Source organism: Camelus dromedarius, chromosome 15, assembly GCF_036321535.1.
Source record: "Camelus dromedarius isolate mCamDro1 chromosome 15, mCamDro1.pat, whole genome shotgun sequence".
Classification (NCBI taxonomy): domain Eukaryota; kingdom Metazoa; phylum Chordata; class Mammalia; order Artiodactyla; family Camelidae; genus Camelus; species Camelus dromedarius.
Genome location: NC_087450.1, coordinates 47,699,106 through 47,711,915, shown reverse-complemented (window position 1 = coordinate 47,711,915; position 12,810 = coordinate 47,699,106). Strand labels below are relative to the sequence as shown.

At 53.3% G+C, this 12,810-nt stretch overlaps 1 protein-coding gene across 2 annotated transcripts; it reads left to right on the top strand.

Moving 5' to 3' along the window:
• Positions 1-34: 34 nt before the first annotated feature.
• MFSD2B (MFSD2 lysolipid transporter B, sphingolipid) lies at positions 35-12,346 on the top strand. 2 transcript variants are annotated; one of them, XM_031466655.2, is made up of 14 exons: positions 35-205; positions 3,298-3,423; positions 4,534-4,658; positions 5,206-5,329; positions 5,643-5,721; positions 5,814-5,944; positions 7,793-7,883; positions 8,000-8,121; positions 8,564-8,647; positions 8,950-9,030; positions 9,259-9,368; positions 9,719-9,868; positions 10,251-10,427; positions 11,528-12,346. In XM_031466655.2, the coding sequence occupies exons 1-14, from the start codon at positions 119-121 to the stop codon at positions 11,550-11,552; spliced, it is 1,512 nt and encodes a 503-aa protein (XP_031322515.2). In that variant the 5' UTR covers positions 35-118; the 3' UTR covers positions 11,553-12,346. The 2 variants fall into 2 exon arrangements, with proteins under 2 accessions (XP_031322515.2, XP_031322516.2); XM_031466656.2 differs by lacking the exon at positions 8,564-8,647.
• The last annotated feature ends 464 nt before the right edge of the window (positions 12,347-12,810 follow it).

Below are 12,810 nucleotides of genomic sequence, written 5' to 3'. Positions count from 1 at the left end.
CCCGCGCCGCGCCGCGCCCACTCGGCCCGGGAGCCGCCCTCCCCGCGGGGCCGGGGCTGAGGCCGGCCGGGTGATAACCCCGAGAGGGAGGGCCGCAGTCTTGGAGCAGCCGTGCGCGATGGCGGTGTCCTCAGAAGGGACTGCCGCCCCGGCGGTTGAGGCGCCGCTGACCCTGCGGGAAGCGCAAGTCTTCGAGGCCGACTCGGTGAGCTCAAAGCCAGGGGCGCGAGGAGAGCTGGGGCTGAGCCAGGCGCGGACGGTGGGCGCTGGGCTCCTTCCTGCGCGGGACCGAGCCGGTGGGGTCTCCGGGACCTTCCAGGCGTCTGGGTGTAGCCAGCGGCAGCTCCGCAGGGTCCATGGCCCAAGCCTTCAGGCTGTTGAACTGCCCCTGCTGGGGTTTGACAGTTGAGAGGCAGAGGATATTCGGTAGTCCTAGACAGAACAGATTGGGAAACTGAGTCCTAGCAAGTTACCTGACTTGCTGAATTCAACTGGTCAGGCATGGTCAGTGTCAGTCTAGGGCTCTTGTCCGTCACACTCCAGGCCTTCCCTAGTTCTCCTGAACCCTGGGCGGGTAGGACTTTGAATTGTGCGTGTGGAGGCTGCCACCCTTCCTCAATCTCCAGGCAGATGCTGTGGACTTAGCTACCCTCTCAAACCCTGGCTTCCTCCAGGTCCCAGGCTCTCCTCGCTTGGGATGACTACCCCCAGAGATGTCCTTCCTGGCTCTGGAGTAAGGGTGGAGGGCAAGTGGGAACCTAGGGGTGTCCTCAGCCTCTCCATATCCCCCACCTCTGTCCTCACTCCGTGCATGGGACTGGAGCGTGCTGCTCAGGGTAGCTGTGTTAAAGAGGAGTTAGGACGTCTGAGCTTTCTGCTGAATGCAAAAGTCCACTGCCAGCTCTGTGCTCAATGCACCCATTCTGTCTATGGCTTCACTTCACCACCACCTCAATTCCCTGTTGACTCAGTGCTTCCTCTCAGGCACCTCAGAGCAAAAGATTGTGGCCCTCAAGAAAGAATTAGTGAGATAAAGAGGCCCTCTGAGGACTCTCATTTCCCAGGGAAATTTAAATATTCACGGTGAGATTAATGGCCAGATCAACATTGCCAGTTACGTGCTAGCATTTAACTCTCAGGACAACTCTGTGAGGTGTATTATCCCCCTTCACGTGGGGGGAGATGAAGCTCATCCTCACTGAGTACCTTGCCCTGGTCACACAGCCAGAAATGGCAGACAGAGAGTTTGGATTTAAGCTTGTCTAACTCTGAAACTTTTTCTCAGTTGACTGTGAAGGGCTTATGATTTAAGTAGGTAAAACTGTCTTCCTCAAGATTCCAAGATTGTGTCATATAACTAGTTTCAGCTAGAATGTCTTTTTCAAGTGACTTCTATGTACCAGAAACTTGATAGGTATGTTTAGAGGGAAACCAGAATCCATTATGGAGTGAGGTGTGGGAAGGGCTATCATGTTGGATTCTGCCTGTTGTTAAAGTTTTCTGGAAGTTGAAATAATGTTCACACAAATGTCAGAAAAGGAGACCACATCCTGCCTCGTGTAGTTTTCTTCTGTGGGTAAGGAAGCGTGTGCAGAGGATTTGATAAACCCTTATCTGGGAAGACCTTCGGTTCAAAAGAGCCCGTTTGGGGTGTCTGGCAAGATACCAAAATGGGCGAAGCAATAGCCCTCTCCACTCCCCCTCCCATGTTCAGGCAAAGGATGAAAAAGAAGGATTCCCAGCATCTTTTGAAGAAATAGAACTTTACGCAGTGTCTTCATAGGATTTATTCTTTCAACAAATATATATTGAGCATCTATATGCCAAGTATTGTTCTAGGTGTGAAGGTCATGGTGGTGAATAAAATTTATATAGTTCCTGCTCGCAGAGAGTTTATATTCTGGTGGAGAGAGGCAGGAAATAAATAAGAATATATCATGTAGTAAGTATAATTGAGAGAGGGATTTGGGTGGTTAGGGAAGGCCTCTTAGGCTTCAGCCTGAATGGCAAGGAGTCAGCTCTTGCAAAGACCTGGAGGAAGAGCCTTCCAGAGAGAAGGGACAGGAAGTGCAAAGGCCCTGAGGCAGCCGCAGGCATGGTCGTTTTGAGGAACAGGAAGGAGACTACCATGGTTGGTGAGGTAGCTATCAGAAGTGAAGTGGGAAAGGGTGTGGGGGCTGATTGGGTGGGCCCCTTGGCTCTATGGGAAGGATTGGAGTTTTGGGCAGCTGTCAGAGGGTTTTATATAGAGATGAGACAATCTAATTTATGTTATGAAAAGATCACTTTGGCTGTTGGACAGAGAGTGGATAGTAGGGAATGAGAGTAGAAGTAGGGAAGCCACTTAGGAGGCTCTCACCAATAGATTAGACAGAGGAATTGGGAAAGAGGAATCAAGATGACTCCTACGTTTATGACCTGAGCTGCTGAGTGGGGCCATTTAATGCAATGGGGACAATAGGTTTGGGACATTTGGACAGTGGAATGGAAATAAGGAGCTGTGTTTTGACCATGCTACACTGAAATGCCTATTCAGCAACCACGTGGGGCTGGGAGAAGAGTCTAATTTCGAATTGGGAGTTCACTGGGTAGCCTAGGGGGTATATATATATGACCCCAGTTATATATATATGTATATATGCACACACACATATTTGGGGTCATAAGCATTACTTCATTTCAGTGGTGGGTTGCTAAACAGTGTCTCCAGGGTTAAAAAAAAAAAAAAAGGAAAGCTCTGATTTGTAGTGTTTGCTGATTTCTGTGGTGTAAATACTCTCACCATGGCTGATTTCAGGCTGCCAGTGGTTCAACAATTGGCTTGTGAAAGTCCTGAACATTTAACAGTCAGCCCCCAAAGCCATTGACTCATTTGCTCATGAAAACAACCCTTGAAATTGGCAGGAATATTCCGTTTGACAGATGAGGCTTAGAGAGGTAAAGTGATTTATTCAGAGTCACTCAGGCAGTTGGTAGCAAAGCTGGGGGCGCCTCTCAACCCCCAGTTTACTCTGGCTGGCTGATTCAGAAAATACAACAGACTGCAGCAGAAAGCCCTGTGGGGCAGATATAAGAAAGAACTTCCCTTGGAAATGTTTACAGGTCATAGTTTAGGATTTTTTTTTTTCCTTTTTGTCTCACTTCCTTTTAAGATGATTTGGGACAAATCAGGGCTGAGAGGTTGCTGGAGAAGCCCTCAAGACATAGAGACTTCAGGATACTTTTGGAAATCAGGGGGCTGTGGGGAGTTGTGATGTGTCTATGGAGGTGGGGGCTTAGCTCCTGTGTCTCCTGCAGGACAGCAGAGCTGGTCGCCTCTCATTCTGTACAAAGGTGTGTTATGGCATTGGCGGGGTTCCCAACCAGGTGGCCTCAAGCGCCGTAGCCTTTTACCTGCAACTCTTCCTGCTTGATGTGGCACAGGTGAGTGTGGACAGCAGCCCCTGGGCCCTCTACTACTGTCATCTTCCTTGGTGTCTGGTTCTTTCACCCCGCCTTTACTTCCACCCACACCATCCTTGGCACGTGGCACTTCCAAGCTTGACAGAAAACCAAATGCTACTGAAGGCAGTCTCCTTATGGATATTTATTTTAGGCTGTTTGTAGTGGAAAAATGTGAAACAATGTGGATGTCCAACAATATAGAAGTAATTGGATAATAAGTTGAGCTATATCCATATGATGGACTAATGTGTAGTCGTTCAAAAGAATGAGTTAGACCCATACTAGTTGACGTGGAGGGATTTTCATTATGCACTGTCTAGTGAAGAAAGTTAGTTTTAGAGAAGGGTGTAAAATGATCCCATTTTACCAAAGACATGCCATATATTTGTGTGTGCGTAGGTATATTGACATGTATATGTCTGTACATGATTAAAGGATGAGCATGGACAAAGTAATTTCCAGAAGGATATCCACCAGACTGTTAATGCTGAGTTTAGGAAGGAATGGTGGAGGATAGAGTGTAAGCAAAAATGAGAATTTTAATAAGGTAGCCATGATTTTTTTTAAAATGACACTGCTATGATCCTATTTATGTAAAATTAAAAATTGCAAATACACATAAAGAAATGCGTGAAAGGATGATCAAAATGCTTCTGGTAGTTGTCTCGGGATGGTGGAATTTCAGATGAGCTTTGGTCAGTATTTTTCTGTACTGTTTGGTTGTGTTTATGAGTGTATCATTTATGTCATCAGAAAAATCAATAAAACATTTACATTGCATAACACAAGGTATGCCTCTGACTGTCAGCCTCGGTGCACCCTTCTTACACTGAGCAACTTAGGTGAGAGTCTCTCAGTCTTCTCCAAAAGTGACTGGGCTTAAGTATAACAGCAATGTGCTGGTGTTCAGCTGCTCCTTCACTGGTTCAGATGTGCCCTCAGAGCCTTCTGGGTTCATGTCCTGGGGAAGAGACACTGGGACTCCAGCCGCAGCCGGTTTCCCAGATCTTCCTCCTGCTGGGCAGGCAGTCCCAGACACCCCCTCTGACTCAGCTAGGCCTTGGCTGTCCCCTCCCCTGTCCCTTTCAGATCTCTGCTGCCCAGGTGTCACTTGTCCTGTTTGGAGGGAAGGTGTTTGGGGCAGCTGCCGACCCTCTGGCTGGGTTCTTCATCAACAGAAGCAGGAGGACAGGGTCTGGACGACTCATGCCCTGGTGAGCAGCCCCGTGGATCTTAGGATCCTGGCACCCATCCCTGGCTTGAGGTCACTGTGTTTGTCACAGCCCTGCTTCTTAGTGGAAAATTCTGTGGATGGTTAGAGACAAAACTGGACAGTAGGTGACGGGAATGGATTGAGTCAGACTGCATCATACAGGAATTCAGAGACATTCCTGGGGGCTCTCCCTCATCTGGTGGCACAGGACTATTCAAAGCCTCCCAGAGGTTTAGGAGTGTGTTTGGGCTGGGCTGGACATCTTGAAAGATCTTACAGAGGAGATAACAATTGCTTCTGTCTCAGGGTCCTGGATACAGGGAATGGCACCACGGAGCCCCCAAGCACCCCAGCCCCCAACTCCCAGCCAACTCCTCATCCCATTAGCCACTTCTCCCCCTCCATGGCTCCCACGGTGAGAGTTCCAGCCCAGGGCTTCTCTAGGGGCAGAGGGCTTATGCCCAGAGAGGTGAGGGTGCTCCAGGCCCACCCTTTGCATCCCCTGTCCTGGTGTTGCAGGGCACTCAACCTAGGCTGTGCTTCCACAGGGTGCTGGGCTGCATGCCCTTCATTGCCTTGGCCTACTTCTTCCTGTGGTACCTGTCCCCCTTCACCAGCCTGCGAGGCCTCTGGTACATGACCTTCTACTGCCTGTTCCAGGCTCTGGCCACGGTAAGCAGGTGGCCCCGCTTCCTGGGCCTGGACTCCTGGAACCCCATTACTAGCCGGTGGCCACTGTGAAGTGTGTGTGTGGTAGGGGTAGGTGTCCAGGTTCCCACTGGCCACCTGCTCACCAGTGCCTGCTGATCTACCACTAGCTCTTCTCATGGGCTCTAGGCTAGATATCCCTCCTGCCCCTCACCCCTAACGCCTGGGAGATCAGTGGGGATGTGCCAGCCTGGTGTGGGCCTAGGCTTGGGAAGCTGTGGCCCGGGTTGGCAGTCTGGCGGTAGGGGCCATCCCATGCTCTGTCTGGGCGCCCCAGTTCTTCCAGGTGCCCTACACAGCGCTGATCATGCTCCTGACCCCCAACCCCAGGGAGCGGGACTCTGGCACTGCATACCGTGAGTGCACGCTGGTGGGGGTAGGGTGGGGTGAGATGGCTCTGCCCCCAGGCCCCATGAGCTCCATCACCTTGCTCTGTGTTCCATCCCAGGGATGACCATGGAGATGGCAGGGACACTGATGGGCGCCACCATCCATGGACTCATCGTGTCTGGTGCCCACGGGTCCCAAAGGTGTGAGGAGGACACGTTCCCAGGGCAGGTGGCCGTTGCCCCCAGTGCGGTGAGTGCCCAGACTGCCTGGACCCACTGGGTCCCCCACTTCAGGGTCGCCTCTTCCTTCCAGGGCCACTTCTCCCCCAGGTCTCTTCATGGTTACTGGGGGCTCAGCTCTGCACACCACACCCTCCAATTTGTTCCCTGCTCTTCTGAGCCCATGAAACCCATCCTCCCCGCTAAACCTGCTTCTCCCCCTGGGTGCCACCTAAACATAGAGTAAAAGGATGGATCGGCAGGCCATCTGGAGGGGAGGAGGTAGACCACAGAGAAGGGAAAGAGGTGGGGAAGGGCCACAGGCAGGGGCACGGGAGAGGGACAGCAGAAGGGCTTGGTGTCCTGGCAGAGCTCCGGGTAAAGCCCCACCCCCAGTGTGAAAGGAGAATAGAAACCTGGGGCAGTAGCCCTTCCTCTCCTCTCAAAGCAGGTCCCTCTTCAGCAATTAGGGGAAGTTCATCTATTTATCAGTCAAGTTCATCTTCTATTCCTCCCCTTTCTCCTTAAGGAAAACACATCACTGTCTTCCACCAACATCTGAGACTCAGTGGTGTGAGAATAATAACACCAACACCCACGGCTCACCACTCTTAAGAACTCATTACATGAAGTCCTTGCATACTCATCCCCAGACCCATCTGCAGCTCAGCTACAGAATTTGCCTGTGTAGAGTGCAAAAATGAAGCTTTAGGCCCCCAGAGAGTGTGGGGAAGTCAGTCCTCTGTCCCACGGCTCACCACCCCAATCACGGGATTGCCTGGATCAGGGTTGGTGAGAGGCTCCACCCAGTTGTCCTCAGAACCCATCATGGTGCTGCCAGTCGAAGACCAGAGGCCTGCACCCTTGCCCCTCCCAGATTTACCCTCCCCACTTCCATGACTGGGCCCCTCTGAGGTCTCTGAGGTCTCTACAAGCCCCCTCCCCAAAGCTACTAGGTGGGTTGCTGTCTGGGTGAGAGTGGAACAGAGGGTGGCAGTGGCCTCTCGGGTTGGAGAGCAAGAGGCTGGGTGGGTCCTGGGGTGCCAAGAAGTAGGGAGCAGGAGGCTGAGAACCACCTTCAGGACGCGGAGCCTTGTGTGAGCCAAGGTGCAAAGCATTCAGGTGCCTGTTGGTAGTTCCAGCTCTATTGTCCCATCAAATTCATTTACATAACACAAATTCGTAGATAAAATCATCAAGAATTTCAAGACAGCTGAGCATCAACTCCCAAGTGCCGCGCCTTCTGAACGTGGGGCCCCGTGCAACTGTGCTGCAGCTGCACGGGTGAAGCCCGGCCCGCCTCCCCCACCAGAAACAGCCCTTATCCTGAACTGAATGACTGACTCCCATGCGTGTCTTACGTGTATTTTATTACCTCTGTGTCTTACCCTCAATGATAGGAGGCACCATGTCTGGTTTTGACGTTTATCTGGGTCATCGTGCCTCACACTGTGCTGTAACTGTCTATTCTTGGGTCCGCGTCTTCCCCAAGCCCGACACACACACACCCTCCAAGCCGCTTACTGTGGATGCACAGAGGTCACTTATTCACCACTGTGACCTCAGGATCTAGCACACAGAAATCAGCAGCAATGAACGTTTGCTTAAAAAAATGAGAGGGGGGTGGGGCGGGGCATGGCTTAGACCCGTGGTGTCATGGGTGCACGCAGGAGGCACGGGGTCAGCAGAAGGACCATTCTGGCCCCTTAGATCTCCCTCCCCTGCTGGGCTGATTGGGAGGCGGGGCACCGAGCATCCTTAACCTTGGGCAGTGGGTCCCTCGGCTCCCACTGGGAGGTATTCCTGCCCGGCCCCTAGGTGTTCCCGCCTCCATTGGTTGGAGGTGTCATCCTCACTGAAGTTCTGTCCTGTCCTCCAGGCTCGTCTCTACTCCACTGCAGCGGCTGTGGTTGCTGTGACTTACCCTGTGTGCAGTGGTTTGCTCTGCCTCGGCGTGAAGGAGCGGCCAGGTACGGCATGGGGGTGAAGGCATTGTAGGAAACAGCAGCTAGGACAGGGCCCCTCTTGGGTGTGGGTTTTGGTTTTGAACTCCACAAAGCCATGGTGTCCCCTTCCTGTGTTGCAGACCCCTCTGCCACAGCCTCTGGCCAGGGCCTGAGCTTCCTGTCTGGGCTGTGCCTCACAGTCCGGCACCCGCCCTACCTGAAGCTGGTCATCTCCTTCCTGTTCATCTCAGCAGCCGTTCAGGTACCTCCAGCCAGACAGATCTGCATTGGCTTGGCTGTAGCCATACTGACCCTGCATACGTTCAGGTTCAGTTTTTCATCTCCACCGCAACACAGAGGAACCAGTGGCTTGCATGGGCCCGGCAAGGCTGGTGCTAGGAGGAGAGAATGGAGCCTGTGGGACTGGGGAGGTCAGGGCCAGGCACCAGGAAGCTGACAGTGTCTGGGGTGGTAAAGTCCACAGCTTTCAGCTGTGCCAGGGAGGGGGACTAGGAATGGTGTCTATACCTGTGTCAGGTATAAGCATCCTTTGTTGGGGAGAATACGCCATCCTGCCATGATGCAGGCAGGAACCGGAGCTCAAGTTCCCAAAGGGGAGGCCAGACTTGAGACCTCGACCTTGCCCTCGACTTCCAAGTTTCTACCATTTCCTGTACATGCCCACTTCCTATCGACCTCCTCAGGTGGAGCAGAGCTACCTTGTCCTGTTCTGTACACACGCCTCCCGGCTACATGACCATGTCCAGAACGTGGTGCTAACCATCCTGGTGAGGGGACCTGGGGTGGTGGGGGCAAGGCCATTCAGGGGCCTGAGTTGGGGACGTGTGGGCCTTAACATGACATGTGTGGCCCAAGTTCTGATGGTCAACACTGGGACTCTGCTGTGGTCTTAGTCACCTGTGTTTCAGCAGAGGGTGGGATTGGGGCCAGGGTCATAAAGTTCATAACCACAGGTTCCAACCAGAGTGGGAGGTTGAAGTTGGGCATCCCACCTAAAACCCAGGGCTCTGAGAACCTGGCAAAGGCGCTGGCAGTGCGTCCTGGGCTGTGATGATTCTGCTGCTTACAGGTCTCAGCAGTCCTGAGCACCCCCCTCTGGGAGTGGCTTCTACAGCGATTTGGGAAGAGGATGTCGGCCTTCGGTATCTGTGTGAGTGAGGCGGGAAGCAAGGCCTAGGGTGATGTTGCGGGGGAGGTGACCTTGAAGCCTGAGCCTCCTCCTGGGGGTCGGCAGGGCTGCATCTGTATTCGCTGTGTCCTCAGTGCCCAGCACAGAACCAGGCACAGGGGCTCATCAGTAAAGACTGGTGAGTGTGTGAATCGAAGAGCAAGGGGGAGGTGCAGCTGGAGGGAGCAGCTAGTGTGTCTGTCTCCCTAGGGGATAGTGCCGTTTGCAATCCTGTTGGCTGCTGTGCCCACAGCACCTGTGGCGTATGTCGTGGCCTTTGTGTCTGGCGTGAGCATTGCTGTGTCCTTGCTGCTGCCCTGGTAGGCTGGGTGAGGGGAAAGGGGTATGGGAGCCCTGTGCACGTGAACCTGCTGTCCCAGGCCCCTTGTGCCCAGCCTGTGCTGGGGAGGGCCTCTCCCACTTATGGGAGATGGAGATGGAGGCCACGAGCTCGGTCCTTGGAGCCCTCCTAAAAGAGCACCAGACAGCAGGAAGGGTGGACAGCCGTGTGTTGGGGAAATACAAGCACACTTATTCCCTGGCTCTGTGGGCCAGTCCTGGTCCTGGGCAGCGGGGACCCAGGGGTGACTCAGTCTCTGTCCCCAGGGAGTTCACAGGCTGGTGGCTGTCAAAGGGATAAAAGGGATAACTCTGCAGCCCCCTCTCCCAGGTCCATGCTTCCAGATGTGGTGGATGACTTCCAGCTGCAGCACCAGCACCAGCATGGCCCAGGGCTGGAGACCATCTTCTACTCATCCTATGTCTTCTTCACCAAGCTTTCAGGCGCAGGCGCCCTGGGCATCTCCACTCTCAGCCTGGAGTGAGTCCCAGAGTTGGGTTGTACCAGAGGCACAAAAGACTCGTGGCATGGGAAGAAAGGGCAGAGTCCCCCACCCGAGCCAGCCAGGGGCCACCCTTGAGTCTGGAGAGTGTGGGGGAACCCCCTGCCCCAGCTTTCTCTGTGCACATGACTGAGAATTGGCCTTTCTTGGTGGCTGTACCCCTTCTGAAGCCTCTGCTTTCCCCATTCTCAGTTCTCTCTGAACTCCTCCCTGGCCTGCCCATTCCCTCAACTGTTAGGCTTATTTGGCCATGAAATGAATTCAAGTTTCCAGATAGTGTGGTGGGCAACTGGGACCCCTTTGCCCGGCAGCCAGGTTTGGTAGGATCTGAACTCAATGCAAAGGATGGTGTTTCTCCAGCTTTGTGGGCTATGAGGCAGGAGCCTGCAAGCAGGCGGAGCAGGTGGTGGTGACCCTCAAAGTCCTCATCAGTGCCGTGCCTACCTGCATGATTCTCACCGGTGTGTGCATCCTCATGGTCGGCCCCACTCCAAAGGTGCCACGTCAGGACACCCCCCGCCCGCTGAGCCTTCGGAGGTGGGCACCCCGCACACATGGGTACACACATCAGGACTACCAACACCCAGAGAGGCAGAGGGCCATGCATTGGTGTGGGACTGACTAACCAGGCCGCAGGTCTCCTTGCGGTATTTACACAGCTGGACAGGCCTGCCTTTGGAGACTCTTCCCTAAGCTTCAGTGATGCCATCTTCTCTTGGATTTTCTTCTACGACTCTGCTCATCCCAGCTCAGTCTCCTTCCTTCCATCACCTCCTTTCTTGGCCCCTATTCCTTCTGCTCTCCAGGCACCTCAGCTACTTGCTTGACCTCAGGCACCTCTTGTGCCTGGTAAGTTCTTAATCTGCCCCGCTCCTGGACTTCCTTCAAATTCCAGATCTACATGTCCGGCTGTCATTTGGACATCTCCACCTGGTGTCTCACAAACACGGCAGTCAGTCTTAATGCCCCAAGCTAAATTCATTTTCACCCCAATTTCTCCTCCTACTGTACCCCCGTCCCAGTGAACTGCACCTCCTTGCAGCCTGGGACCCCAGACCTAGGAGTCATCTTCTACTCTTCCCACCACAGGCTGCACTGAGCAGCTCTCTGGCCTTGTCCTTCCCCTTTCAAAGCACCGATCTCACTGCACAGGGACGATATGCTCACTGCCTGGCTCTCCTAGTAGACTACAGGGACCTTGATGGCTGGGGCTGAGTTTTATTCATTTTTGTGGCCCAAGAGCTCCACACAGAGCCTGAGGCCAAGGAGGTGTTGCAGTATTAACATGTCTGGTCCAGCAGACATTCACAAGCCATGTCCACATTTTTGCAGGTGCTCATACACTTACAAATACAAGCATATGTCCATACAGAGGACCACACAGGATAGGCAGGAAGTGGCATCACCGTGGGCCCCTCCCTGCCTTGGACTCTAGCCCATCATACTGAGATCACGCGTTACACCAGGGAATGACACATGGATGGGGAACTGCTTGACGGGACTTAGAGAAACAGGGTTGTAGCTTCATTCACAAGGTCAAGAAGGTGAGCTATTGCAAGGAAGACAAGGACCAGCCACTGATACTTCTACAGGACCCCACTCCACCCACATCCTTCTCTTTGGCTTCTTTCCTACAGGAGGACCAGCTATAGCCTCGCTTGAATTGAGACTTCTGTGAGCCAGGACACAGGAGCAGCATCTTCTGGGCTCCAAGTTCCCTTTTCATCTCAGCCCTTCAGCATCCTTGCTTCACAGTTTACACATGATCCATCTTTTTCCCTGGGATATGGAGTCTTCAGTGACTCTCCTGGAAGGAGTGGCCTGGGCTCCAGGACCCCCACCTGTAATTTCTTGCCTGTTGACCACAGAGCATCTCAGATAGGCCTGTGCCCCTGACTACCCAGCTCCAGGCAACCTGTGACCTGTAAAGCATCCCAGTAGCAACTATTCCTGGAAGAAGGAAGCCCCTACTAGCCTGGTCTGCAGAATTCCCATGGGAGCACCAGGCCCACCAACCTGCTTGGATGGCAAAGCTACCTGACAGGGCAGACACACAGACTTCCTGTTCCTCCTGACACTCTAGTGGACATCTGAGAGAGAGGCGGACACCATGTGAGTGGGCAGAGTGGGGGCAGAGGGACATGCTGGGATGTCCAGTTAGGAAAGACACACACAGATGCAGCGAAGCCAACAGAACCCGGGGCACGAATGGGGCCAGCAGTCGGAGGCGGGGTACTGGGCAGGGCATGTGAGGTGATTCTCAAACCCTTCCCTTAGAAGTGGACAGAGACTGATACTGAACCACCAAAGATCAGTCATTTTTATGACCAAAAGGCATTTTTGTGGAAATATTTTTCTGAAATTTTATCTTACAAAAGCACAGGAAGCACCATTTTCTAGAAGCCATGTCTTTGCGGAAGAAAGATCCACTGAGGTTTATTTTTTTCAGAAACAAATTAAAGGGTTTATCCTCTACTGAGACTGTAAAATGTGACTGCGGCCAGCCTTCTCCTCCCACTTCCTGGGAAAGCCCTGCCCCAAGAAGGGAAGGGGAGGGTGCCTAATGTCACTGAAACTGGCTATGTCCCCTCAGCCATATATCCCCAAGTCTGCATTTCCTCAGACCAGAGAGGCCATGTGGCAGGTGTGTTCCTTCCTGTCTTTGGAAGGGACAAAAAGTTGTGACTCTGTGGCGGCCCAGGGCAGTAGGCGATGGTGGCCCATGTGGGTTTGGGATCTGGGGAGGAGTTGGGGACCTGTGGGGGACCTGATGCCCCAGCAACTCCCAGAGAAGCCTTACTATCTAAAAGGGGCTCAGGAGGTACAGATTTGCTCTGCACTTTACTCCCCAGCCCCCGGCTCTGTCCCCTCCTGAGCCCATTGCCCAGGGCTAGGCCCCCTTCCACTTCCGTTTAGAACT

Coding starts and splice junctions, on each gene's coding strand:
- MFSD2B (XM_031466655.2), top strand. CDS start 119: ATGGCGGTGTCCTCAGAAGGGACTGCCGCCCCGGCGGTTGAGGCGCCG. Junction 206..3,297: donor AAGTCTTCGAGGCCGACTCG/GTGAGCTCAAAG, acceptor TGTCTCCTGCAG/GACAGCAGAGCTGGTCGCCT. Junction 5,945..7,792: donor TGGCCGTTGCCCCCAGTGCG/GTGAGTGCCCAG, acceptor CCTGTCCTCCAG/GCTCGTCTCTACTCCACTGC.